The 27,785-nt window shown below is 60.3% G+C and overlaps 2 protein-coding genes across 5 annotated transcripts in view; one reads left to right on the forward strand and one right to left on the reverse strand.

Annotated features, from left to right (window-relative positions):
• Positions 1 to 27,785, forward strand: part of MORF4L1 (mortality factor 4 like 1) — a 152,717-nt gene that overhangs the window by 57,674 nt on the left and 67,258 nt on the right. The gene's annotated exons all lie outside the window — the stretch shown is intronic.
• Positions 1 to 27,785, reverse strand: part of RASGRF1 (Ras protein specific guanine nucleotide releasing factor 1) — a 67,084-nt gene that overhangs the window by 7,049 nt on the left and 32,250 nt on the right. The window contains exons 9-25 of one of the 4 annotated variants that reach the window (XM_033099974.1): positions 24,367 to 24,485; positions 22,578 to 22,738; positions 20,011 to 20,074; positions 19,525 to 19,661; positions 17,429 to 17,511; positions 16,094 to 16,342; positions 14,813 to 15,186; positions 13,379 to 13,504; positions 11,952 to 12,122; positions 11,342 to 11,448; positions 10,787 to 10,899; positions 9,535 to 9,595; positions 8,119 to 8,222; positions 7,895 to 7,979; positions 5,347 to 5,544; positions 4,112 to 4,159; positions 2,655 to 2,913 (exon numbers count right to left, since the gene is read on the reverse strand). In XM_033099974.1, the coding sequence (XP_032955865.1) occupies positions 2,689 to 2,913; positions 4,112 to 4,159; positions 5,347 to 5,544; positions 7,895 to 7,979; positions 8,119 to 8,222; positions 9,535 to 9,595; positions 10,787 to 10,899; positions 11,342 to 11,448; positions 11,952 to 12,122; positions 13,379 to 13,504; positions 14,813 to 15,186; positions 16,094 to 16,342; positions 17,429 to 17,511; positions 19,525 to 19,661; positions 20,011 to 20,074; positions 22,578 to 22,738; positions 24,367 to 24,485 (2,425 nt within the window). In that variant the 3' untranslated portion in view covers positions 2,655 to 2,688. Of the gene's footprint in view, positions 1 to 2,654; positions 2,914 to 3,709; positions 4,160 to 4,202; positions 4,283 to 5,346; positions 5,545 to 7,894; positions 7,980 to 8,118; positions 8,223 to 9,534; positions 9,596 to 10,786; positions 10,900 to 11,341; positions 11,449 to 11,951; positions 12,123 to 13,378; positions 13,505 to 14,812; positions 15,187 to 16,093; positions 16,343 to 17,428; positions 17,512 to 19,524; positions 19,662 to 20,010; positions 20,075 to 22,577; positions 22,739 to 24,366; positions 24,486 to 27,785 lie in introns of those variants that run through there. The other 3 variants (XM_033099972.1, XM_033099971.1, XM_033099973.1) reach the window with 3 other exon arrangements.

Raw genomic sequence — 27,785 nt, forward strand, 5'->3', positions numbered from 1 at the left:
CTGAGTAAGATCAGTACCGTTTTGTTTCCCACTGTTTCTCCTGGTTCCCTGTATTTACGGCCGGTGTGCTGCTTTCCCTTTCCTGTCACAATAGGGAGTTTTCCTTCTTATTGAAATTTATTTTGGGGAAAAAGTGAGTTCATTTAAAGGGGATGGTTAAGTGAAAGCGAGGACAGTTGGCACGTGAGTGTGGCCTGGTTGTGAGGGAGGAGCCTTGCCGTTTGGTGAACAGAGGACAGAAGCGTTTATCAAACTGTGGGTCTCGACCCTCTCAGGGGTGTTGAAATCAATTTACTGGGTGTTGACCAAACTTTTAAAAAAGAATAGAACTGCAGATATCTGAGTTCGGTGCAAGGACTAAAGGTATATGTTGCTTTGTGAAATTTTTGTTCTTGTTATGCGTATATGCATTTTTATACAGGGCTACACTGTCAGATATACTTTTTTCTTTTCTTTTTTCTTTTCTTTTTCTTTCTTTTTTTCTTTTCTTTTTTTTTTTTTGCTGTGGGTTGTGACAACAATAAAACCAAACAAAAAAGCAAGGGTCACACTGGTTGCTGACAGACCTGTCTGATAGTTACATGCCAGGCTCCCAGGTCTGTGGCAGAATTCTGAGGCTGGAGGGGGCGGCCCAGGGGGGCTCCCGGCACCGCGTTATATTGGATGCAGGGAGATGGGGGCCAAGGGACTGACTGAAGGAGGCTGTTTCTGAAGGCCCCACGGGGTCTCTGACCACCAGATCAGTGAAACCATCGGGGATGCCCTGAGTTCCCCGGGTATTTATTGCGGTTCGTGGTCCCGGTGTGAAATGGAGTCACCTGCAAGTGGCACCGCCAGCCCCAAACTCCGTCCCTATTTACCACCTTCACAGTGAGGGGCCTCCAGGAGGGGCCTAGGAACAGCGCCCGTAATGCAGTCTCACGCGCACGCACACGCGCGGCAAATCCACACACGTAACCAACTCACCAAACCCAGACCCAAGTTGGTTAATGTGTGGGGTTGCCAGGGTGGCCAGCGGGGGCTGGGAGGCACCCCTAAAGGGCACCACGGCAGGGGACTCACCCACACTCAGCGTCTGGATGAAAGGGGAACATGCTGAGGGCTTCCTGTGGGCCAAACACCCATCTGAGTAGCTCGGAACTTTCCCTGTGGGCATTTGGCCCCCGTCAGGGGGGGTCCAGCCCCAGGTCAGGACCACCCAACAAAGCGGATGGGGGGTGGCTTCCTCTTTTGGCAGACCCGTCACATGCCTTTACCTGACATTTTAGGGAGCAGGGAGAAATGCCCACCCCTATTCTAGCCGCTGTCTCTAGTGTTTGGAGGCCCCAAATTTGATGTTTCTCTCTGAGAAATTACTGGTGACGTCAAGCGGGAGGACAGAGACCAGACAGTGCCAGCTGCCTGGTCAGCTCCCCACCAAACCCCAGGACCTGGCGCCAAGCAGGTGTCCCCTCTCCTTCCTCTCTCCTCTCGTCTTCCCCCTCTGTCCTACCCCAGCTGTGGGACGGGCCGTGTTCTCTCACAAGACCCTGCTCGCTCCTTATCAGGAATCTCCCCTCCTCAGGGAGCGTGTGGGGGCCGAAACCCCTGTGGTCAGTGCCCAAGGTTCTGGCACGTGGTGCAGGAAAATTAGGTGCTCAGATTTTGGGGGGAAAAGCAATGCTTTTGGAGTGGGGGAGGGGGCTCCGAGTCCTGTCTTGCTTTTGCCCCTGGACACTGCCTGTTCTGTTGTCTCTTCAGCAGGAGACCGGCTGAGGGCGTGTGGGGACGGCCTGTGGTCAGCCGGCTGCCTGGCCCCTTGTAGCTGCTCCCATCCTTAATTCCGGGGAACAAAGGGGAAAGACTTCCATTGCAGCAGCCCACAGTAACAGCCTGTCCCCTGGGTTCCTCCGAGTGGAGGATTTCCTATTCAAACTGCAGACAGAAGTGCAGACAAATGTGTGCTGGGTGGACATGAGACAGGCAGGCGAGGCCGACCCCAGAAGAGCGGGTGACCGAATTGTGCTGCTGAATTTAGTTCCCAGCCAACGTGGTTGCCTGTGCTGGCGGGAAGGTTCTGACCACTTGCAGACTGAGAAGAGGGGCCAGTGGGCTTCACATGGTGTGGTTTGGGGAGTGAGAAGGGGGAGATAAGGTGGCTCCTGTCGGGGTACCCGGTTAGCAAGCACTGGAGGAGGGCCAGGGGATATTTATGAGAGAGGCTGGGGGCAGTGAGGTAGGATTTGGGGGTGCAGTCTTGGCTGGTCAGGTAAGGCCGTTCATTAGCCTGGTTCTGGCAGAAGACAATGTTTTAATGAAAAGGGACAAAGAATGGGGCTGAGGAGCCACCTGGGGAGGCCATCCCGGGCCCCCTGTCTCTGGGCGGGCACCAGCTGTGCCCTCAGACTGCCACCTCACTTCCTCTGCCCACTGTCCCCGCCTGGTGAGCCAGATGCCAGTGTTCACGCAACACACTGTCTGTGTAAACCTTAGTGTCTCAGGAGAAAGGGTGCGGAGGCGTTTGTCCCAGGTGACCCCAAACCCCCTCCTCCACAATGGCTGGGCCTGGTCTGCAAAGGCGAGAACCCGTTGGCTGCAGGCCTCAGCTCCCAGTGTGCCCGCAGGCCCTGCGCCCTGTGTGGCAGGGAGCAGAGGCGTCTGGGAGAGGCACTTACACAGCCCACGGGTAACCTGAGAGAGGGAGGACAGTCAGGATGGGGACTCAGACAGAATGGGACCACGGAGGCCGTGGAGGCGGTGACAGCAGCAGTGGACGAGGAAGCCATGTGAACGAGGCAGATGGAGGCGCCCAGGCGGACGCACAGTTGGTGAATGCACGGTGGGCAGCTCCCACAAGCACAGTCCACAGGGCTCCGGGAGCCCCGGCGGGCGGGGGAGAGACGGCCGGACAGCACAGATGGGTGCAACATCTGTCTGAGGACACAAATAAAGTGGAGATGGTCAAGGCAATGGGACACGGAGCTGGCAAGGGACAGACCAAGTACGGCAGGAGGAAAACGAGAAAGGCAGACAAGGCTGGCGGGGTGCGCGGTACGTCAGAGCCCCCGTCCCCAGGCCCTGGGGCTGGTGAGCTCCGAGGGGCCCCGCACAAGGGAGGGAGGAGAGGCCTCCTGGGCTCGATGGGAGCCAGGCCAGGACCCAGGGTCTCCTGGCGTCTGTCCAAGGTCTGACGAGTAGCCAGTCAGGAGGGAGAGAAAAGGTGGGGGCCAGCCCACTGGGGCAGGTGTTCAGGTGCTCACGGAGGGTACAGTGGGGCCAATCAGTGACCGAGGGCAGAGGCTGGTTAGAGGTCTGAAGTGCCTGTCTAATGGGAGGGAGGTGAGCCTGGTTTCATGTGAGTGTGTGGCCACAGTGTGTGCGCAGGGCCTGGGGCCTCAGGAGGCAGCCCAGGCCGACCAGAGCACTTGCCTGGGCCAGCACGAGCTTGTGTCCCACCTGGGAAAACAGGCTGGGAGACGGTGTCTTACAGTGGTGGCTCTCCTGGGGCGATTTCCTCCCAGGGAGTCTTTGCCAATGTTTGGAGACATCTTTCGTTGTCGTAGCTCGGGGTGGGGCCAGGGAGACTGCCAACATCCTCCAGGGCACAGGACGGCCCCACAAGGGAGGCGTCCCTGGTCTACAGGGCAAGCGGCCCAGTGGAGAAGCCCCGCCTCCAAGGCGGTGCTGGCGGGGCTACGAGCACTGTGTGTGGGGGGGGGGGGTGGGCGGGCTCTTTGCAGACTGAAAGGTGTAACTGGTCACACTGCTTTTCTGTGATTCTAAGATGCCATTGTCTGTAAATGCACTTTTATTTTATGAGTAATGCCCGAGCAAAAAAAGGATAAAGGAAACAATCATATTAAATAAGCATGTTGACGTTAAGATATATCCCAATGTCAGAAATATAGAAATGCGGAAAAACAATGTGCATTTTAGAATCAAGGAATCTGGCACCGCTATTATCACAGCAACTGCGCTTCCGGGCCCTGCATTGTTCTCCCTGTGCCTCCAGGAAACGCCACCAACACTGAATTTCTTTGGCAGGTGGTGGAGGACAAAGCTGACCCGCCCGGGGGCTCTGGGACGTCTCGGGGTCTTGTGGGCAGACAGACGGACACACAGACAGACAGACCTCCTGCTCCAGCCAGATGGGGCGTGTGAATGCCTCTGCAATGCGGTTCTACAATTTAAAAAATAACGGTGACAAAATGACACACACTTACTTTTTCAGAGCTTCTCTCAGATTCTTAAATCTGCCCTCTGATGACACAAGCTTTTGGAGCTTATCAATCAAAGCTTTTGTCTAGAAGGAATTAGAAGGATTTACTAACACGCAGCGCACGTGAAGGCCCTCGCTCTGGCCCTCTGCGGTTCCAAACCATGTTTGCTTTGCCCACCGCGGGTGTGCAGACTCGGGGACCTCCTGGGAACCCTGATCCTAACTTCCCGAGGAGTCAGACACGGACCCTTGGGTTGTGTACCCATGCTCACACACCCCTCAGAAATACGGAAGTGGGGCGTGCGGGTCCGAGTGTCGGGATCCCGAGACCTCAGTGGTGGAGAAGGACTTGGTGGGTCCCCCCAGGACCTGGCAGTCAGAGGATATGCCATCTTCTCACACCTTCACTTTTCTATATCAGGACACCACCCCTACCCCCGAATTTAGGAATCCAGAAAAAAGATGGCAAAAAGAAAGGCCATCGGTGCCTTTGGAGGCTGAGCCCGTCCTCTGGTGTCTGTCCAGGGTGTCTGTCCAGCCCCTGCACATGTGCAGGCTGGGCTTGGGGCTTCCACCCTGGGTACCGAGGAAGTGGCCCCCTTTCAGGACAGCTGCCCCTCAGGACCCCAGTGCAGGGAAGTTTATTCCTGAGGCAGAATCCACATACGGTTTTTCAGAATCAGGTTTTGAATGAATAAAGATCAAGCCCACACTTAACACCACCATTACCCGGTGGGCATCAGGGACCAGCTAGCGCTCCGGTGGCTGAAGGGCTGGTGAGATCAGTCCTAGCTGCAGGACCATCTGACCACCACCTCAGCAACCTGCAGGCTGGACCGGCAGGCCCGTGACGCCACCGCTTGTCCCAGATCAAGGAGAAGCGTGCAGGGACCAGTGATCACTATCTTATACTTCCCCCTTGGGGGTACTAATTATTCAAGTGGGACATAAAGACCCATAGGACCCAGTGCCACACCTGTGCTCCCGATTCCTGGACGTGGGTGACAAAGAGGAGAGGAGGTTCTCTGTTGTCCCTGAGAGTGCTGGCCTTGCCCTGTCCCTTGGCCAGCGCTCAGGACACCCGGCCCCCGGCCTGGCCCGGCCCAGCCCAGCCCCAGCAGGCAGTGGTGCCCCCGCCGTGCCCACACCTGCTTAGAGACTTTGAGCCACGTCTTCTTCAGCCGGAAGATGGCACTCCGGTTCATGGATGAGGTGATCTCCAGCACGGCGTTGTAGTTGTGTAAGCAGCGGCATATGTCGGCCACGGCCACCCACTTCTCGATGGCGCTCACCCTGGCGTTGACGTCCTCATTGCGGATGATTTCTGAAGCAATCAAGTTACTGATCTGGGAGCGCACACAGTAAGACAAGAGAAAGGTGGGAGGAGTAAGCATGGTGACGGTGGCGGTGGCGGTGACGCATCGCCGGTGTTTGCAGATGCTACGATCGCCTGTTCGAACGTCCCAAAAGAATGCTTAGGAACACCAGCAGGACGCTACAGCTCATCGGGCGGCTAGTAAAGACGCAGGACACAAGAACGAGAAGTGTCCTCTGCATTCACAATGCCAATTAGAAACTAGTGAAAAAGATTGTCTACAAAATACCCGTGGGACTCGGTAAAGGACCTAGGAATTATGTACTCTGGTACATGAAGAAAGGTTACCAAAGCTTATAAAAGGTTTGAATAATGAAGAAAAAGGTCAAGTTTTGACATGGGAATGTAAATACGTCATTTTTCAAAAGCATCACACGACAAATATCATCCTAAACGGAGAAAGACTAGAGCGTTCTCTTTAAAACCATGGACAAGGCTCATTGTCACCACTGCCACTCAGCGCTGTCCTAGGGCTGGGACAAGGGACCCTGGGGGGGGGGGGGCAAGTGAAACCACCTGAGTGTAAGTGGCTCCTTAAATTCTGCCCCTTGGGCACCTGCCTGCCTCACCCTGGTTCTAGCCCTGGCGATGCAGATCCTAGCCTGTGCCCTTTAGTTAGACAAGTTAAAGCCAGAAGGACGGGGCAACAGCAGAAACAGCTGTGCCAGGGAGGTGAAGAAACACAGCTGCAGCCACCATCGGCCGTGTCATGGAGGCGCACGTTCTGCGTCGGAAAGAAACGGTGGGTTTTTACACGGGTGGCCCGATGCCACGTGGTGCCGAGGGCAGCCCTCTGGAGGCGGGTCGCGTGGGCTCAGAGCAGGCGCTCCTGCCACGTGACGCTGGGCATGAAATGGAACCTCCTTGAGCCCGGGTCTTCGTCCAGGAAGTGAGGGTGACAGGATCAAATGAGAGGCTGCTTCTGGATGCTCTAGCACGGCGCCTGGCCCGTGGTAAGCATTTTGCAAATGCTCACTTCCTACACGGTCGTTTACTAGCTTGCGGCCTGGGCCCGCTGTGGGACAGGGGAGGGAGAAGGGCAGCGTTTGGCTGCCTGCACTGTTGCTGGAGCTGCATGGAAGGTATGGTCCTGGGGCCGCGCTCGCTCCTGCCGAGGTGAAGCGGTCCGTTCTGCCGCTGTGCTCCTTACAGGGCTCCTCCCTGCGCGGCAGGGCCTGGTTCTCCAGGACCCTCCAGGATGCGGTGTGTGCTGGGGGGTGTCCTGTGATGGCGTTTGGCGTGGACGTGAGCTGGCCCTGGCCAGGCGGTCAGGACAAGTGCATCATGTGCTCCCACTTCCAGCCTTCAAAGGCTCTTGACTTGTGTTGGTGAAACTCAGAGGAACGGAGACTCCGGCTGCGAGTGCCCTCGGGGCTGTCATGCGGCTGGAGTGGACACCCCGTGGTCACAGGGATGGGAGCACGCACGGGCAAATGGGGGGGTTTCGGGAGAATTCTTCTCACAGCCCAGGCTGTGCAGCCGCGGGAGTCCTGCGCTGCCAGATGCGAGTTAGGACAGGAACTCCACGGAGGGGTGGTGGTTACGTGGATTAAAGGGCAAAGAGAAAGTGGGTGTTCCCTGTGACGTGCATCACGCCCTAGAGGTGGCACGGTCCAGGTCCAGCCCCCGTTGTCTGCTGTCGCGTTTCCCCAAGAAGGGGTCTGGGAGTGCGGTGCACCCCACTTAGTGCCCTGCTGACTGAGTCCAGGCCCTTCCAGCTGCACACACGGGGCCACTTCGCTGGTCCAGGAAAGCTGGGGGGGTCCAGGAGGAGGAGGCTGGAGAAGCCACACACGGGCCCCAGTTTCGGCAACTCAGTGGCGTCGGCCTCTAACGTGCTCTCGCGGGGCCATCCCGCCCACACGCAAAGGCAAGAAAGTGGGCAAGTTGGAGTTGGGACTCTGCCCAAACTGCAGCAGATTCAGAGGCTTCTGGGTCATGCACGTCTGAGAGGGGAGGGGAGTTGTCTGGCATCTTCCCGCTAGATGTTACTTGCTTCCACTGACAAGAGGAGTCCAAATGAGCAGCACAGCCAGGCCTCCTTCCCACGGACTCTCCGGGAGCCGCCCCGTGGGTGTGGGCTCGTGGGAGCCAGAGCGGGGCTCCGAGTCCCACTGCATCTCCTCAGCACCCTCCCAGGGCCAGCCCCCGTTAATCGGCCGAGAGGCTGAGTGAGGATGAGAGAAGCAGGCGGCCCAAGGCCCCCGGACAAGGGGATAGGGGTGGCAGAGCACGGGGTGTCAGGCTGGAGCCAGCCCCCCACCCCCCAGGGCCCTGCCAAAGAGAAACAGGCCGAAGGGCACTGCCCACCCCCTACTCACGTCGTTGAAATGCTTAGTGGTTTTCATGATGTAAGGGGTCCTTTCGTTCTTCTCCAGTTTCATCCAGCCTTGTCCGAAGAACTCCCTGTAGGAAGAAAGGGGGACAGCAGGGCGGGCGCGGTTAGGTGGCCTCCCTGATTTCTTACCTTTGCGGGTGTCATTTCGGGGGGGGTGGCTTCCTGTAGAGCGTGGAGGGAGGGGAGCCGGGCGCCGCCGCCACTCACTCATAAGGGATCTTCTTGAAGATGAGATGGTCCAGGAGGGTGAGCTGCTCTGCGATCTCCAGGGCGGAGTGGTTTTCAAAGGGCTCGGCCTTCACGCCCTCGGCCTGGCAGGAGCAAGCACCGCGTTAGGCCCACGAGGGTCAGCGCCTGGCTTCTGCTCACTTTTCTGACAGACGAGGGGAGATGAGGACAGGGGACGAAGGGAGCTGCAGCCAGCGTGTGTCACACCCTGTGTGCTGCAGCCTGTGCCCTGTGCTCGCCCGTTCAGCCATCGCTCACGGGCAGGGGAGCTGCCATCACCCCCAGCGCATGAATGAGACAGTTGGGCTTCCAGAGACCAATGACTACTGCGTCCCTGTGGCCAGAGCCCAGGCCTCTGGCCCCAGGCTGTGATCTGTCCCCTCAGGTTCTGTCTGGGTCCACAACGGGCTCCATAAAATTCCCCCTAAAAATTCGTTAGCAGACGGGCTCTCACAGGAGCGACGGCCTCCTGGGACAGCTGACTGGCCTTGGTCCCAGGGCCACCTGTGGGTGGACCTCATCTTTAAAGGTGTCCACCACCCGAGCCCCTAGACCGGGGACATCCTCAGGAAACACTAGCCAGGGGACCGAGGTGGACACGGGGAGGCCGGGTGCACGTGTGTGTGTTACCCCAGGGAGTCACTGGGGCCGAGCGAGCTGTGCAGCAGCCCCAGTGCAGGAGCACGGGTGTGGGGGGCACGAGGCCATGGGAGTGACAGTTCTCAGGGAGGCAGTGGGGACGCCGTGTCACAGGGTGTGGGCCCTCACGGGAAGGGAGCCCAAGCCTCGGAGGCAGGTGCGGGCGGGCAGCTCCGCCACGTCCACTGCTCGGCCTGGGCTGGCTGACCTGGCCGGGCCTGGGGACGGCAGCGGGCCGTGGCCCAGAGGCATGCTGGGTGAGGAGGAGCACTGCCCTCTGCTTCCTCGTGATGTGGCCCCAGGAAAGAGGGGGACCCGCGCATAGCGGCTGGGACAGTCCCTCCTCCTCTCACAGGGCTTGCGAAAGCCCTCATGACAGAAGCTGTGTGCTCTCTGCCCCCGGGGCCTCCTGCAAACTGGATGTGCCCCACGCAAGGTCAGGGCCACCGGCAGCTCAGCGGCACTTTGTCTGGAAGAGTCTTAGGCCATTACGGAAGGAACAAGGGGCCCTCGTGCTCGAGGGGTAAACACTGCACCAGGCCTGCAGGAAGCGCAGCAGTGCAGCCCCTCCCCACAGAGGGGCCCTTCTTCCAGGGTCACCTGGCGTCTGGCCCCAAAGGGTCACGAGTGGCACGTGTGGGTCCTGGCACCAGCCCTGCGCTGTTGCTCTCAGTGGGGTGACGGTGCTGTGGTGGGGGTCCTGGGGTGGGGGTCCTGGGAGCCGGGGGCAGGGGGTGGGGGGCAGGCCCCACTCACCATCTGTGTGATCTCTTCCAGTGTGATCTGGTTATCACCTGGATCCTCCTGCGTCAGAGTCCTGGGGACAAGGAGGCACAGTGAGCCCATGCGGTCTGCACCCCACCTCACCTCTGGGGCAGCGCCCATCTTTGCTCTGCTCTCCCCTTTGCCAGGAGCCTCTTCCCCTTTCTTCCTGATGGTCTGTCCTCAGGACCAGCTCCCTGACCGTCCCGCTGGGCGAGGTCCCCTCTGGGGCTCCCTCAGCCCCTGCCTCCCAATGTCTGCACTGCCCCCCACGAGACCCGGCCCGGGGGCCCCTCGGGCAGAGTGATAGGAGTAAAGGAGTCTGGGGGACACCCGGGAGCCAGGCCAGGGCTGGGGGACAGTCAGGAGAACTGCACTGAACCCTGGGGCTCAGCCCCTGATGGGGCCTCGGGGAGGACAGAGGCCGACTGCGTGTGTGTGTGTGTGTGTGTGTGTGGGGGGGGGGGGTGGGTACTGAAGACGAGTGAGGAGGACCCTGAGCCGGGACTGATAGGCTGGGGCCCGGGGGCCTCTGGCTGGAGGGGAGCTGGGGCAGTGAGACCAGGCCAGAGTGAGGAGGAGAGGCTGGCCCCGCGCCCTCGCCTGAGTCAGCCGGTGGGAGCAGCCCACACCCACTGAGCAGCCTGCAGAGGCGGCAGCCGGGTCACCCCACCTTGTTTACCACGTTCCACAGGAGCAAAAGGGGCTCAGGTCACATAGCAAGTCGCTGGCTGCGCGCGCTCGGACACGGCTGCCTGACTGCTGACTTCCAGCAGGAGAGGCGGCCTCGGCAGGTGGAAAAGTACAGGCTTGGGGGCAAGTCAGCTCAGTTCAAGACATTCCCCGAGCACCTACAGACAGCGCCAACCGGCGCTGCCCACAGAACTCTCTAGAATGATGGAGCGTTCTTTATCTTGCCGCCTAGTCCAGAGCCACTAGCCACGTGTGGCTTGTCCGGCTGAGGGACTGAAGTTTACATCCCCCTGGGCTTGAGAATTAAGATTGAACAGCGTGCGTCTCTGGGGGCTCCCCCATGGGACGGCACGGACTAGACAGGCGGGCGCAGCTGTGGGCGTGGAGGGAGAAGCGGGCAGTGGCCTTGCCTCTCGGAGGGCAAGGACTGACGGGGCCGGGCGAGGACGCCCGGCCGCACAGCTGCCCGAGGCTGGACTCCTCCCTCCGTTCCGCCCCGGCCGCAGGTGGAGGCAGAGGACGGGGCCGCGCAGCCAGCGGGCCTGCTGGGTACCTGATGATGTTGGCGGCAGCCTTCCGCTCCTGGGTCAGCAGCTCCGGGTCGTGCATGACCTCCTCCAGGAAGCTGACCACCTGGCACTTGAGCTCGTCATTGGTCTCAAAGTCCTGCAGGGGGGCGGGGAAGGGGGGTTGACGGTGGCTCTGGCTCCTGAGCCCAAGCTGCCCTGTGGGGTCCCCGCCAAGGCCAGAGGAGGAAGCCACGGTTTCTGGTTCTGGCCATGTGGGCTGCCCCTCGTTTCCTGTTCACTGGCTCGTGGGGTGGCACCAGTGAGGCCTGGCGACCCTCAGGCAGAAGGCACTGGGCCAGACCAGGGAGGTGGGGCCGTGGGAGGGAAGCCCTACCTTGAGCCCTGCAGCAGGGAGGTGGCGAGACAGAGGCTTCTGTCCCCTTGAGGGTCCTTGATCCCCACCCAGGGGTCCGAGCAGACCCTTCTGAGACTGTGGCGAGGGGGTCACACCTGCTGCCTCACGGACGCCTGTCCTGCTCTCTCTGCCTCATCTGTCCCTGGTCAGTGCCCGCCGGCCCCCACGCCCCGGCCCCACCCACCTGAGAGTGCTTGGAGACCCAGTGGCGCAGCACATTGAGGACGCGGTTGGTGGCCGCTCTGCGGATCACAAACTCCTTGTCTCCGTCCCGCTGGTCGGCGGGGAAGCCTGTGGCGGGCAGCGTGGCACACAGGCCAGAGCGCGTGAGGACGGGACCCCAAGGCAAACCCCAGGTCTGGGTGGGCGGGGCCGCCCCTCGCAGCTGTGGCCGGGAGGGCCCTGGGCGGCGGTAATACAGCGTTTGGCAAGCAGCCCAGGCTCTGACGAACGAGACGGGATGCCACGGCATCCCAGGGGACAGTGCCCATACCCACCCCCCTCGAGCAGACTCTGCGTCTGTCAGGGGCTGCTGGAAGGTTCTGGCAGCCCGTCCACACCAGAGCTCTCTGCTTGTAGCGCAGGACCAGTGTATGGAGGTGGGAGTGGTGGTGACGGGGTTCCCAGGGCCAACAGATTGCACTACGGGTCCCACTAGCAGAGGGGGCTGGTGGGAGGAAGGGGCTGCAGGCGGAGGGCCAGCACCGGCCACGGCCTGGAGCCCGTGAGTGCCAAGCAACCAAAGGGGACCGGACCCAGGGTCAGAGTGTCACCGCGGCCTTGCAGCCGAGCACCTGCGCTGGCCAGGGACATCCTCCGGTACTTCTCTTTGTTCGGGGTACCCTCGTTGGCGCCCGCGGTTGCGATGGCGAAGGCAGAAGCCGCCGACAGGGCACTTCGGTTGTTGTCCAGGTCACGGCAGGGGGTCCTAACGACCCCGTTGTTGTAGGAGAAGAGCGGGAGCTCTGGAGGGAAGGAGCCAACCCTCAGTCCTTCCCGTCCTGGACTGAGAGCCAGGGCCCAGGACTGGGGCAGGCGGTGCGGCTGGTGGGGCCTGCCTCCTGCCCCGCCTCCCTCTGCCTTCTGCTGACAGGCAAAAGGTCCTGCCACCCTCCTGCTTCTCAAGAAAGTCCCCAACCACCCCTTCCATCTCTGCTGTTCCAGACCCCGTCACCTTTGGGCTCGAGGACAGCAGTGAGTTTTCTTGCCCTTGTCCATTTGGAAGGGACAGGGAACCTGTCCTGTGTCTGACATCGGTAGTTCATGCTGACGGGCTCACCGGCACAGGGGGCATGGAGAGCCTCCCCTACGAGCTGTGTGGCCTTGGGTAAGTTACATAACCTCTCTGAGCCTCAGTAATCTCTGGGATATTAACACCAGCTTCAGTGGGGGGCAATCCAGATGGAAGGAGGTAACGTAGGTACGTAGAGTGTGTGAGAAGCTGTATGTTCTCCACGGACTGTCAAGGCCATTAGGAATAACTTCTTAGTAGTAACAGTGGTAGAATCTGACTGCGGGGACCTTTAGCTTCGTCTTGTAAATCTGGAGAGCAATCCGTGCTCAGTTAGGACACAGTGACAGCACGTACGCTGTGAAGAGCCAACGATGTACGTGAAAGACTCAGCTGATTTCTGACATCCAGCTCCGGGGGAGGCCGGCTTCGCGCGTCTCAGGCTGTGGCACGCCCGCCGTGCGTGCGTGCAGGCAGTGTGTGCAGCTAGGTGACCTGTGACTTACGGGGTCTCTGCAGAAGCTGAGCGCTCAGAGCCCCGTGTGCCGGGAGGTGTGTTGTGGGGATGGAGACCCAGATTCCTGGAGGCCCCTTTAGGACACGAGCCTGAGACTGGGCGACCCATCGGTCTTTTCCCTCGATTGAAACATGGTAACAACCGGCCACTCAACAAGGCCACCAGGTGACTGCAGGGCCGCGTGGAGCCTCACACGGGTCAGGAGCCCACGAAACACCCTGGACCTGGGTGTCCCCAGTGGCCCACCTGCGTCGGATGGGCTATGACTCTCGTCCGGGGCTGGGCGTGACCTGGCCGAGGGGACAGGCAGGGCCACCCGGCCAGTGCTGCAGCCCCACCGTCCCCGGGCTCATGGAGCGTGAGACGGCTCCTGCACTGGGGTCGCCCTGGCGAAAGGATGCCACCCACGTGCCCTCCCCCTGCCTGGACTGCATGTCCTCCGGGACTCTGCCTTTTCGGATTGGGGTTTGTACCTGAGGAATTTTTGCTCTTGACGGATTTGGGTGTAGTTGGTGACTTAGTGGGCGACAGCTCAGTGTCACCATCGTCACTCGGGTTTTCATCAGTGTCTGACTCTTCCCGCATGGAGACTTCCGAGCCTTGGGGGGAGAAGGAGAGAATTTTACAGTCCTCAAACAGCCATTGATTTTGAAATTCAGGGCTCTAACTTATTGCTGCAGAGCAGAGTAAGTGTGGGATATGCCTGGGGAAGAGGTCAACAGCTTTGTCTGGCCCTGTCAGCCTTGTCACGTGTAGTGAGCGCTGTGAGTCTCCAGGAGAGCTTTGCTCTCCCTGGGCTTTTCACACCTTGACGGGCACACCTGTGCATCCCGTCAGAATGCACGGGCTGATTCAGAGGTCGGGGTGGGGCCCTTGGTAAGAAGCGCCCAGCTGGTGCCCAGCTGACTGGTTCATGGACCACACTACAAGTCGCAAGGATCCCTGCGGTTTTGTGTGTGTGTGTGTGCGTGTGTGTGTATATATACGCACACGCGTATCTTGCCCCCGTCTGCCCAGGAAAGCCCTGCTTTGGACCTGCCATCCCAGGTGCCGGTCACTAGCACAGTGTCCCGGTTTGGGCAAGAACGTACAGTCTCCCCAGTTCTGGGACACTCCACGGTTTACACACTGGGGAAAGCTGGTGGGTTTTGTTACAGGTTCCGCTCCAGCATGGTGAGATCTGGTCACAAATGCGACGTCTCTGGTCCTCGGTTTCCCCAATTAGAAAGTGAGTGGAGTTGTACTTGACCTTTCTGAGAACCCAACGCAAGCGACAGGTGGTCTCTTTATGAAAGAACGGCCATCTTTGCGCGTGCACACACACAGTTTGGTGCGGAATCGGACAGGTGCAGGGGCCAAACCACCCAGACAGATGCCCTTGCAGGACGGTCAGGAGGCTCGAGAGCAGGGCGGGCCCTGCACCATGGCGGCCACTGCCCCACGCCCAGTGTTCCGGGTGTGCAGGCCCCCAAGCCGCTTTTCCCAGACCCTCAGTCTGGCCCGCTCTGTTCCCTTTGTCTCGTGTCCTCCCCTCCTGCTAGTGAAACCCTGCATCTAGTGGCCACTGCAGGAGGCCTTCTCCGACTCCTCACGGTGTCTCCACCATCCTGCGTGCCCCTCAAGTGTCCCTCTAACAGCACATGTCAGGCGACCACATGTCCCGGTCCGGTCCTATTCCTCAGCCAGACTGACTCTGGGAGGCGGGAGCGAGGACTGATGATGACGGGCTCGGCCTGGGACATGTCCCCGCGGGAGGAAGCTGTCGCCAGGGCCTGGGCATCTCTGCAGCCGGGGCTCCCACACGGCCCTGCCCAGATTGCACGGCCGCCGTGGTCTGGCCGGGACCCCCCCCCCCCCCCCCGGCTCCCCTCCTGCCCCAGGAGGGCCCATCAGCCATGTGCACTCACTCTGCCTGCTGGGGGCCGAAGGGTCTTCCGGCTTCTCGGCGGGCATGTCGCCCTCGTCTGCAATCTTGTTGGCAAAGCCGCCGGACACGTAGAGCTTGCTGGTGTCCAGCGTGGCCTTGCCGAAGGGCGACATGGCTGAGTACATACTTGTGTAGCCGTTGGAGCTGCAGCCCAGGGCGGCCAGGTCCAGGGCCTTGCCGCCCGTGATGATGGGGATGTTCAGGGAGAGCTTGCGCCGGCGGCTGGGCGACGCCGTCTTGGCGATGGACAGAGGCGGGGGCGAGGAGAACTTGCGGGTGGCACGCGGGGACTTCGGGGGGTCGCCGTACAGGAGCTTGTTGTTCTGGCCACTGGCGAACAAGAGCTCCAGCGACCTGTAGGGAGGGCAGGGTGTGAAGAGGAAGGGTCAGTGTGGCCTGACCGCCTGCCCAGGCCTGGGGTCCCCCGTCTCTGGTTGGGGTCAGGGAGGCTCTGCCTGCTGTGAAAGGAGGGGTGGCCTGCTGGCCCCCCAGGAAGGACCCGGACTGGTTTCCAGGCACGCACCCATCCTGGGTGTAGGGGCTCTGCTGCTCTCTCAGGGCCCCTGGCAAGCAGGCTGCTGGGGCTCAGAGCAGAGCAGGCTGTGTGCCCTGCAAGGCTTGATCAGCTGGACAAAGAGCGCTGGTGCCGCGGGCCAAGCACTGGGGGGGACGGGACGGGCTCCGGCACCGCTACTGTGGGCGGAAGGCGGCCGGCTCCAGCCTTCAGGCCCAGGTCTTGGGCTCAAATCGGGGACCAGCTTGGCCTCCTCGTGGCCCCTGGGGAGGTGGTGTGATTCAGGAGCTCTGCTCCAAACAGCTCTGGAGCCAGGCTCTGGCCCGTGTCTGACCTGGGGCGGAGGAGCAGGGCGTCCACAAGTGTCACCCAGAATCAGGCAGAGGTGCGCACGGGTGGGCTCCATGACACCAGGGCCCTGGGTTCAAGTCCCCACTGGACCACAGACTTCTGGGGGCTCCAGGCGGGGGGGGGGGCTAAGGTGGCCTGGCCTGCACAGCGCTGAAACACCCCAGGGCGCCCACGGGGGTCGCTCTTCTGTTTAGAGTGGATGCGGCCCCCAGAGAAGGGGTTAGGGTCTGCGTGTCTTTCCCTCCAGCCCTTCCTTTCTTCATCCGGAGGCGGGGGAAGCCGTCCCTTGGGGCTTCGAGGAGGCCCTGAGCGGACGGCGCCCGCAGCCTCCCCGCTCTTGGCCGGGCTCCTGGGGACGCCTCGCCCGCCCGTGCCCCGCGCTGGTCCCCCGCCCACCTGGCGGGGATGGCGCTGATGGGCTTCCGGTAGATGGCGATGAGCTTGTCCAGGACCACGACGGCCGTGGTGAAGACGCGGTAGGAGTGCAGGAAGGTGTTGAGGAAGTCGATGCTGAGGAAGCGCAGGTCGGTCAGCCGCTCGAGCAGCCGCCCCACGCTGGCGTACCGGATCTGCAGCACCTTGCAGGAGTTCATGGTCTTGCTGAAGCGGATGTCCACGTCGTCGCAGTACAGGGACGCGTCGGACCTGGGGAAGGGCCGGCGTGCTCTGAGTCCCCGGGGTCAGGCCGGGCAGATGGGCGGACAGCGGGCGGGTCCATCTGAGGACCCGCTGGCTTATGTGGGGAACAAGGGCCGTCCCAAGGGAGGATGGGCTGCAACCCCTTTTCGCAACAGCACCCTAAAACCGGCCTTTGTAAAACTCCCGGATAAAAAAGAAAAACTTAAAAATGACGTGCGGGTGAGTTCACAGGACATAAGGAAATCTGTTCGCACAGACACGTGGGCCCGAGTATGCACGGCTGTGTCGTTCAGATGGCCAAGCACCCCGTCTCGTGGAAAGCACCCCAGTGTCCACCAACGGACGAGAGGATGAACAAAACGTGGGCCAGCCACACCTGGACGCACGCACGCACGGACACACTGCGACGTGAATGCACTGTGCTCCGTGAGAGAAGCCCGTCACGGAGGCCACTCCATTCACAGGAACCGTCCAGAACAGGCACCCCAGGGACCAGACAGTGCAGTGGTGACTGCTCGGGACGGGGGGAGGAGTGCCAATAGGTATGGGGTTTCTTTTTGGGGTGATGGAAGTACTGTGACATTAGGTAGTGGTGATGATCGCACAACACAGTGAATACACTAAAATCCACCCATGGATGGAGGCCAGGGAGCCTGTGGCCCCCAGGTGGGGCAGGAAGGAGGACGAGCGCACGCACTGGGGGGCAGACGCTGGAGGAGAGGGGCTGCCCTGCCGAGGGGGCTCAGAGAGCTGTATCCGAGGACTCCAGCCCTCCTCCCCGCTGGAGTTGCTCAAACACTGGCCCTGGACGCCTGCATTTTTCTGTGTCCTCATTTTGTAATTAGGAAAAGAACAACCATCATTTTAAAAAGGGGCATCCATTTCCCCTATGTTGTATTTTAAGTAGCCTAACACAAAAATCTACCCAGCAAAAGCCAACATCCAAATAGACATTAGCACATTAGCTCAAAACAAACACCCCCAGAACGCTGAAACCCACATCCTCGAGCCCGAGCGCTGGCCGGCCCTGTGGCCCTGCTGTCACTGTGTGGCCCTCGGTGGCCTGGTGCAGACGAGGTTAAGGGCACTTACTTGATCATCTGTGGCACTGTGACCTTGGAATTTTCCTCAAAGGCGTTCATCATGAGCCCATTACACCGGATGTTGTCCACACACTGGAGTCAGAGCGAGAACCTGGTGTCAGAACTGCGGTCTCCATTCTGGGCCTTGGCCCAGCAGGGGCTCTGCCAAGCGAGAGGGTCGCGTGCGCCACCAGACACAGGTGCTCAGGCCTCCAGGGCACTGGCAGGGGCAACGCAGAGCACGCCTGGGATGCTGGATGGAAGCCAGACCCCAATTGGGGATTTTATGGGGGCTTCCCTGGCCTCCCTGAGCCTTAGTTTTTCAGCCTGCAAAATGGGGATAGTGACTCCGACCTCGCTGGGTTGTTTGCAAAACAGGAGGGCCTGACCCTGGCCACGCTGGCTGACCTCTGAGGTCCAGTGTCAAGGACAAGGTCAGACCCGCCGTGGTCTGGGTCACTCTCCTTGGGAGGCCGGCCCAGCAGGGCCCCCGCCCCCTGCCCACCGTGGTGCCTGTGCTCTGATGGCTTTCCCTGTTAGATCTGCTGGCACCAGGGGAACAGATGACAGTACACTGTGCTCAGCCTCTGAAAAGATTCCAGACGCAAAGTTAGCTTTGAGTGAAAAGTACCGACCACTTGTGTGTGTGCGTGACTTTCCCCCTTCACACTGCTCCCTGCCCCAAGCCTTCACATTGCTGCCACGAGAGGGTTCCTTCTTGGCACAGGGGTAGGGGGCTCTGGGGGGCACATCACAGAATCTTCTGGTTTCGAGGGTGTCCGCTGGGGGTCAGAATCACTGGGGAGTGGCAGAGAGGATGTGTGCCCCCAGGACCAGCATCCCGGGCAAGGCCAGGCCCCAATTCCTTGGCTGCCTGCCAGGGCCACTCCCAGCCCCACTTCTCCAACCCAGCACTCACTCTCTTGAGCTCTGGTTCTGTCAGCAACCCTGAAATGCAGGGTGCCTGGCCACGGCTCTGAGCTTTCCGGAGGCGTCAGAGTACCAGGGAAGGGGCCAGGCGCCAGACCCCCGCGGGCATCAGCCATGCAGCCCTAGGAGGCCAGAGGCCCAGTGCACGCTCTCTAGGCGAGTGGCCCTGAGCCTTTGACAGCCACGCTCAGTAGGAACATGAAAGAGGCTTTTCAGGTTCCTCCCAGGCATGCTGGGTGTTTGGGGACGTGTCCTAAGACTCAGAGAGCACACGCCTGCTACACCCTGCCCGCTGTGCTCTCTTGGACTTCAAGATGGGCAGGGGGGCCAGAGGGAGGTGAACTGGCAGTCAGGGCAGCCCAGAAGTGCGGCATAAAAACAAGGAACGGTGCGGGGAGGGCGCCCTTAAACAGAGTTAAGACTGCCCCCAGTTCTCCATAAACACAGCTCCCCAGGTCCCCTGCCCCTGAATGGGGAAATCTGCAGCCTGTCAGTCCCCTTTCTCCCACCATCGGCTGCTGTGAAGGCCCTCTGCTGCTGGGACGGGCTGCGTGACCCACTGCAGGCCCCCGTGGCCCAGGGGGAGGCCTGCCCGGAAGCCTGTGGGCTCACGGCCTCTCTCCAGACTCAGATCTCTGCCCTGGTCCTGCAGGTGCCCACCGTCCCGGGGCTGCTGGCTGCTCTGCTTTTGGCAACGCTCCCAGTGGGGCACCGGCCTGAGCACTGGCGCAGGCAAAAATGGAGGCTAGACCCGTCTACACAGTGGACACTGGGCTCTGCGGGGCCCTTGCTCTCCCTCCCGAAGCTCTGCTATGTCCCACATCCGTGGGTTGTGGTGTTCAGGCTTTTCTGTGCACTCCAATGGCCATGTGCTGAAATGCAGATTCCCAGGTGCCCTTCCTGGGGTGGGGAGGAGGGCTCTGCGGGGATCAGGAATCTGGAATTTTAGGAATCACCATAGCGGATGACCCAAATGCAAGGGGTTCCCAGACCCCACTTTGCGAGTGTCCCTGGGGACTCTGCCAAGCAGACGGGATGGCCCGGCTCAGCCTCGGTGAGGGCTGTGCCTGGAGGACACTGTGCCATTTCCATGGGAACCCTGCAGCTGCCCCCAGACCCCCAACCAGCTCAGGCATGAAGTGACCACAGGCTTGGAGGAACAGCTGCGCTGCTCACCTGGCTGATGTCACTGGTCCATGCCGCCTTCTCCTGCCTGGATGAGGCCACGAGGATGACCGTGAAGGGCGGGGCATCCTTCGGCTCCACCCCAATCTTAAAATCCAGGCGGTCCGTGTCCTGGCCCGGCCCCTTGGCTTCCAGTTACAAAACACGGAGTTAGCAGAATGAGCGAGGGCCCTTTCGGAGCTGGAAACTCTTGTAATGGTCCACCCACGGGGGCGGGCACCAGGCTACCGGCTACTATCAGAACATTTATCTTTCTCCTAAGGTGAGGGATCCCCACTTCAAAGATGCGAGAACCAAGGCCTGGAGCACAAAAACAGCTGACAAGCAGGGACAGTGAAGGGACCTGAGGAGCCCGGTGCAGGAGAGGGGCTGCCACCCTCAGCATCCTCCCTCCCTCCCGACCGACACCACGCCTAGGCCCAGCCTTTCAGGGTGACTGAGCGTGTGTGTCCCTGTGTGAGCAGTTTCCACACCTACCTTCTTCCTCCGTGCTTTCTGGGTCCTCCAGCAAAGTGCAGTCGATGAGGGACACGACTCCATTCTGAAAAAGAGCAGGGGGGCGCATGTCGGCTTAGGAGTCTCAGGATATTGGGGCTGGGGGTGGTTTGGACAGTGAGCATGGATGTAGATGTGTGCGTGCGTGTGTGTGTTCCAAGAGGGTATTTTGTTTTTCAACTTGAGGGATTTTATCTTCATGTAAGAAGTCCAATGAAGTGGATCGCACAGGACTGCCTCCGAGTGGTCTTCCCGAATGAGGTTCAAGGTCGGCTGGGGGTGAGGGTCCCCCAATCCACAGAAGCTTGAAACCTCCACTCTGGGCCAAAGCCCTCACGTTACTACAGGGAAATAGGCCCCTTTTATGGACCTATCACAGGTATTGTTATTCTGGTTATATAGATGAGGAAATGAAGTCAGGGAGTTAAGTGTCGGCCCAAGGTCACCGGGCGGGTCTGGGGCGGAGCCTGGGAGCCTCGGGGCAGGTCGGGGGCGGAGCCTGAGAGCCTTGGGGCAGGTCGGGGGCAGAGCCTGGGAGCCTTGGGGCAGGTCGGGGGCGGAACCTGAGGGCCTCCGGGGCAGAGCCTGGGAGACTCGGGGGCAGGTCGGGGGCGGAGCCTGAAGGCCTCGGGGGCAGGTCTGGGGCGGAGCCTGAGAACTTCGGGGCAGGTCGGGGGCGGAGCCTGAGGGCCTCGGGGCAGGTCGGGGGCGGAGCCTGGGTGCCTCGGGGCAGGTCAGGGGCGGAGCCTGAGAGCCTCGGGGCCGGATCCCAGCCCGAGGTCAGCACTGGTTTCCATTCTTAGGACTACCTGGGGAAATGGCTGCCATCCCTGAGTGTAAGTCCCGTGGACAGGGACTTACGGCATCCTATTTCCAACCGCAGTATTTAAAGAGAAGTGGTTTGAATTCTAGCTGACGGTTTAAGAGTACAGACTCTGGCTCCAATCCCAGCTCTGCCCCTTGCTGGCTTCCAGACGTCTCAGTTGCCTTATCCATAGAATGGGGAGGGCGATAGTCTCCGCCTCAGGGGGTTGCAGTAGGAATGAAATACACATGAAGGGTTTGGGGTGGTGCCTGGCCTATGTCATCAGTGTACGACGGCCTGCTGCTGTTACAACCACACTGTCACTTCACTGGGCTGCATGCTTTGCACGCTCTCTCACTCGGTCCTCACAGACCTCCTCTGAGCAGGTGTTCTCATCCCATTTGGCAGATAAGTAAACCGAGGCTCGGTAAGGTCATGCCTCTTGACTGAAGTCGTCCACCGGTAGGTGGCTAGAATCTGAGAGGCATGTCCATGTTCTTCCCCTGTATGCTGAGGCTCACAGCTCGGCCGCCACCCCAAACTCAAATTAGGCAAAATGCACAAACATTAAAACATGCACTTCCGGGCTTTCAGAGCAAGAGGCTGCCCCCCACGCGGTTGCTTGTCTCCCGGTGTGGAAAAGCCTTTCACAGCAGAGACCGCAGGTCTAATGACTATGAAGCTTTACTTGACACAACGTGGCTGAAACTGGAGTCCTAGATGTTTGTAAATCAGTGTCCCCATGTGCAGCCAAGTGGCTAATGTGCCAACACGTTAGCACGGGCGGCGTGCTCCCCGGAGCGACCTCCTATCTAGGAGCTCTGCAGGAGGTCTGGAAGGACGGCTCCGTGATGCTGTGGCCTCATTAAGGGCACCTCTGGGTGCTCCAGGCCACTGGGTGCTCAGATTTGAAATCCGCAGAAGCGAGTTTCCAATCATCAAATGCTTCCTACTGTGCAGAGCGGGTCTCCATGCACCTGCCTGCGCCTGTGAGGACAGTCACCCATTTACAGACGAGGGACTGGGCTGGACACGAGGAGGGTCTTCCCATGTGCTGTCAGGAGATTCTGGAGATTCTGGGGTAAGCGTCACAGCAGGGCCTGTTTCACAGGCTGTGAGGGACACGAAGGAGGTCTGCCTGGGGGAAGAGGCTGAGCCCATGAGGGGACGGCATGAGCCAAGGCCCTGGGGTCGATGAGGAAGCAGGAGGGGCTTTGAGGTACTTATTCCCTCCTGCCTTTAGAGATGGGCCAGGTAACTGTGTGTGGGGTCTCCTGTGGGGCTGCCTGTGTGGGCAGCCAGCAGCCCGCAAGCATTGCCTGCCCTGGTTAGGGCCCCCCTGCTGCGGGGTGAGCACTGAGAGGGTGCTGGCCGGGGGCTCTATCTGGGCTCCTTTTGGTTGGCGATGAGAGAGAGAGGCTGTGGGTGCTGCTGTGGCCTTCACCCAGCCAGGTGCCATAGCACCCTGACCCCCACACGTGCATGCGCACACACGCATACACACGCAGGCCTTTTAGGTGCCTGTCGAGCTCTCTGGCTGCTCTGCCCCGGGCCCCCGGCTCGAGGGGGAGCCCCTGGGGTGTTGATACTCACCTTCCCCGTCTCCCTGAGCGCTCAGCACAACACCAGCCATTCTAGGCACTTAGGCTTGTGCGTGACCCCCGTCCCTGCCCTCTTGCCCACGTGGGGTTAGGGCTGCCTGGGCCCCAGCCCCCCAGCTGCGGCCCCTCCCCCGCGGCCCCACCTTGGTCAGATGGAGCTTCCCGCCAGAGCCTCTGGTGCAGATGATGAGGTGCTTCGAGAACAGGAAGCACTGCCGCTCGCCCTCTTTCTTCAGGGACAGAGACCCCAGTCGCCCCCTGGTGATCTTGCCCTTCTCAGACATGGGCACCTGGATGAGGGAGCCTGCGGACAGAGGAGAGACCCTCAGGGAGCCTGCGGGCGGAGGAGAGAGACCCCGACTGACCCACCTGCAGGGCGAGCCTCTGGCCTCAGTGGCGCTGAGGTGGCTGTGGGACTGAACTAGGAACCAGCAGATCCTGGATCTCAGGCCCTCTCGCAAACCTGCACCCGGGACATGCCCTCCAGCCCCTCTGCAGGGCCAGGTGGCAGGGACAGGGGTAGGGAATGAGCCCCCGTGCAGGAAGTGAGGGCATGAACCCTGTGGTGAGAAGAATGCAGGCTGGGGGTCTGAGGGTGGCAGGGGCTGAACAAGTGCGGGGCTGGCTCTGCTCAAAGGGGCATTGGCAAGATACAAGGGCACCTGCTGCCACATGCAGCTGTGGCGTGGCGGATGGCACCCGTCAGTCGGGCAGGCTCTGTGGCACAAGCCCCACCCTCAGCCCAGCGCCTGAAGCCATCACTGGCAGGGCAGGTCCCCCACCCCTAACACATCTCCCTACCTGTGAACTCTGACCCCAGTGCTGCCTCCTGGGGAAGCCCTCCCTGACTGCCTGCTCCTGCTCCGGCCACTCTGCCTCCTGCCTACACCCACCACGGCCCGGATCCCTTTCCTGCACTGTGTCCTCACGGCCTCCCTGCACAGTCCACTTCAGGGGTGTGGGTCTGTTCTCTGGGTGCCCCTGGAAGCCCAGAAGGGCAGGCATCAGTGTTGGCTGCATGACTGAACAAGTGAGAAAGGGCTTGCCAGGTCCCCGTTTCATCTCCAGGTCACTGCTTTCGCTCAGAGCCATGGAGTAGATTCCTGGTCTGTGGGGACACTGCCCGCCCCAGGAGAGGGCATTCTTCAGGCTACTTCCACCTTGGGCCCAGTGCAGCTCAGGGGAGGTGGCTCTGGGCTCTGCAGGTCACAGGGCCACACGTGGGCTCAGAAGAAACTCCACGGTGACGATCCCCTTGCTAAGGGTAGCAGAGGCCAGAGACAGCTGCATGGGCCAGCGGGAGGTGCTGGCAAGGTTTCGCATAGTCAGACGGCCCCACTCTGAAGTGGGGTGACCTCTGGGGCATGCACGCAGAGGCTGAGCTTTCCACTGAACGTGAGGTCGGAACCAGGTGACCCGCAAATGCACTGCACCTCTAATGTCCCTGAGTTGGCATCCAGTCCCTCTGCCACAGCCTGTACCCGCCCCTCTCCACATCGCCCCCAGGTGAGCGGAGGCCACGGGAGAGGGAAACATTCTTCCCAGAAGAACCACTGTGGTCACGGCCTCCCCACGGGGCCGAGGGACTGATCCACGCTGAATCCTCTCGGACACTGAAAATGCTGATTCACGGGGCTGGTGCGTGTCTGTCCTCACCCTCCACCCCTGTGCCTCCCGCCAAAGGACGTGTCACTGCTTCCTAGGACATAGAAGACCACTGGGAAGAATGGTGTTCGCATCTGGACAGGAGGCTGCACACCAGTAACACCTGCTTCTGTACACAGACACCAGCGCCTCCCCGTAGCTGTCGCAGCCCCCAGCCGCCCGTGCCCTCCGCAGGCAGGCTGGCAGCTGCAGCAGCCAAACCAGCCACCAGCGCCGCACGTGACGCCGCCTCCCCGGGCCAGGGCGCGGCTGCCCCGGAGGCCGTACCTTGTCTCACAAAGGTCTGGCTGGTGTCCAGCAGGATCTCGCAGCCTTCCATGATCATACGCTCGATGGCTAGATTTTTCCGGATGTTCTCTGTCTCGCTCACTTCATCGTGCATTATCCTACGGGGACAAGAAACGACAGTCAGGGACACGCAGCCACCACCGCCAGAGAGGTGGGAATGCCGGGGTCCTGCCCCATGTGAGGGGGTCTGGCACGGGGATGCTCACGAGCCCGTAACAAAGAGGTGGAGCAGACATGTCGTGACTGCCATCAGTGCCTCACTGTATCTTTCTGACAGCCCACGGAGTCCAGTGGTCTAGTTCACGGTTAGGAAGCAGGTCTCTGCGATTTAAAGACTGAAGCATGTAGGGGACAGATGGAAGCATTGCGAGGAGGTTGGGAGTCAGCAGACAGCCTTTGTTCATTAACCTGTCGCGCATCCGACAATCAGCCTGGTCTACCTCCGGGCACAGAGGCTCTTTCCTGCCTCAGGGCCTTTGTACACGCTGTCTCCTCCCCCGGAAGCTCTTTATAGGGCTGTCATCTTAACACTGGGTCTGGATGGGCTTATTTGGGAGGACCGGCAGTACAGCTGGCTCAGGGAGGACCGACGTCAGTTACCTCTGTCTGCTCTGGGACATCTGGGAGGGACGCTGACACAGCTAGCCCGCTACCTGAAGGTATAACAGACTACGGTCTTATTCCTGTTCTAGCGGCTGCAACACCACGCTTGCCCACGAGGTGGCAGCATTTACTTGCTTTTTAGCAATACCGTGCGTGGGAAATACCGACGTGAATTGGGGAGTTTGCTAAGAGCCTTGAAGGAGTCCCAAGAGACTGAGGAAAGTAGTGGGACAATTTTGGGTGGGTGGTGTAGGAAAATACCCCCACCTACTCCTGTCAGAGCCTTAGTGATTGCTCTTCCTCCTGGGTGCTGTTACAGGGCTACCTTAACGGGGGCACCGGAATGGCTTATTTTCAGAGGACGTGGCAATGCACCTGGCTCAGGGAGGACTGCCGTCAGTGACTTTTGTAATCCGGGCAGTCTGCGACAGAAGGTGACACACTAGCCCCCTATCTGAAAATACAGACCACTGTCCTATCCGTCCCCCGTCTGCGGGCTGCAACACCACGCTTGCCCACGAGGTGGCAGCATTTACCTGCTTTTCAGAAATACGAAGCGGTACCTGGGTTTTCGAAGGTAATCTGTTCTGGAAGACCATTCGAGTTCTGAAACGTTCAGAAACCGAAGCGCAGTTTCTCCACACAAAGCAATGCAAAATGGATTAATCTGTTCCAGACCTTTAAAATCAACCCCCAAAACTGCAAATTTAGCATGCATTTTACTATCTAATGATACCGTAGAATTTACGGCGTTTGTAAACCAAAATGTTTGTCAACGGAGACGTTCGAAAACCAAGGTACCACTGTACCTTTGGTGGAAAAAGAACGAGTCGGGGCCTTTGCTAAGAGCCTTGATGTGTTGGGGAGGGGGAGTGGATTGTTGTTTGGTGAAGGTCTTGAGCACGTACCCCAGCTACCCTACGAAATTCCAATGCCTCATGTATTTTTAGTTGTCCGTGAACTTCTGCCATGAAGCTTGCAAACTTCTCTCTATTTCAACCCCAGTGTAAGGTGCGATGACACTGGTACAGGCAGGTTCGTGGTTGAGGGAGTCAGCCTGATGGTGAGGCAGTCACTCTACCACTGTGGTCCTCAGTTTCCCCATCTGGGAAATACCGCGGTGCAGGTTAATACCGTGTATCTTACGTGCCAACCCTGTGCCTGGCCAATGACAGGTGCTTGAAAAGTGGTGCTGATCATACTTCCGTTACCATGGCTGTGTTCTTATTAGACATACGGGGTTCGTTATTAGACATACGGTCTTTCCCTCAGGGCCTCAGGTCCCCTTCCCCCCAAGAATGCTCTTGTGGAAGCCCAGGCCCAGGAATCTGTGGTGTGTGTGCATTCGCTGGATGGGGCTCAATTCTGGAAGTAGCCACGGACAGTCAGCCCCGTTTCTCTTGGTGAGGGTGGGGACTGGGTGAGGGGGTGCGTTTGGTCAAAATCAAGGGGGGATTCTGCAGCGGCAGCAGGAGTTTTCAGTAGACGTGTATAACTAACTGCCTGTCAGGATGGGGCTGGCCCCAGGCTGGGGTTGATGTTGGGGTCCCACGCTGCACACGCAGCTCAGGGCTCTGGGGAGGCAGCTCAAGTCCAGGGCCTGAGGAGAAAGCCAGTTACCAGTGGGCCCAGGAAATGGGGGTTTGGCAGAAATGGGTGGGCACAGGGCCGAGCTGGGAGGAAGCCAGCCCCAGGAAGAGTGTTTGAGCGCAGCAGGGGACTGGGTGTGTGAGACCCCCCCCCCCAGGCTGGGGGGCTCTCCTCAGCCCCCGGGGGAGGGGGAGATGAAAGGGCTGTTGTCATAGCAACAGGAAGCCCTCTGTGTGGTTCAAGCCCAGTGCAGGTGATGTGGGTGGGGGTGGGGGCAATGGCAGAGCAGGACCCTGGGGACAGGGGGTCGGGGACTTTAGCCAGAGCGTTTGGCAGCCACGTGCCACCTGCCCCGGACAAGCATCAGGCAGTGACAGGAGCCTGGCTGCCTCACGGGGTCCCAACTCTCCTTCGGGAAGAGCGTGTAGGATTTGGCCGCCCGGGGCACGTCAGGCCTGTGGGACCCCCCCAATCACGGCCTGATTACTGCCTCGCCTGGTCATTCTCTCAGAGCCTGTGTGAACCCCAGAAGCCGTTCCGGGCACTGAGTGTCTGGCAGCGCGGGGAGCGGGGCTGACTCTCCCTGGAAGCTCTGCGGCCCGTCTCTGAGTACAAGACCAGGGTCTCCTCGTGGCCTCCACGGGCCCAGCCCTTGCTCCCGTCTCATTTCTGCCTAAGCTCACTCCCTCGGTGACCTCAGCAGCTTGTGATTTGTGACACCATCTGAGCTGATGACACCGAGAGTCTCTTCCCCTAAAGTCCAGACTCGAGCCCCCTTTTCCGTGTGTCACCTCCGCCATGGGGTTCATCACCAGGTCAAGACACCCCAGGAAACTCCAGCGAAGCAGGAGCAGCCCCTGCACTTTTCTCTCTCAGTGAAACGCACCCTCCTTTCTCAGCCACAATCTCGGGCTCACCCTGAGCCATCTGCCGTCTCCCCACGTCTAATCCATCAGACCCACACCTTCCACACGCGCGCAGCCTAAGCCTCCTCCTTAGCCCCTAGCAGCACCGTCCCCACGGCCTGGCATCGGCGGCTCCTCCCCCGGGTCCCCGCCGGTCCCTGCTTCCGCCCTTGTGAGGAAGCCGGCCTGGGCTTCAGGGCCTGGAGGGGCCCGGCAAGGGGCCTGACGTGAGGGCCCGTGTCCCCACCGCCTGGCCTGTGTTGACTGGAGCCCTGGGCACATGAAGGCCCGTCCCCCGGG

Source organism: Rhinolophus ferrumequinum, chromosome 28 (assembly GCF_004115265.2).
Source record: "Rhinolophus ferrumequinum isolate MPI-CBG mRhiFer1 chromosome 28, mRhiFer1_v1.p, whole genome shotgun sequence".
Taxonomy (NCBI): domain Eukaryota; kingdom Metazoa; phylum Chordata; class Mammalia; order Chiroptera; family Rhinolophidae; genus Rhinolophus; species Rhinolophus ferrumequinum.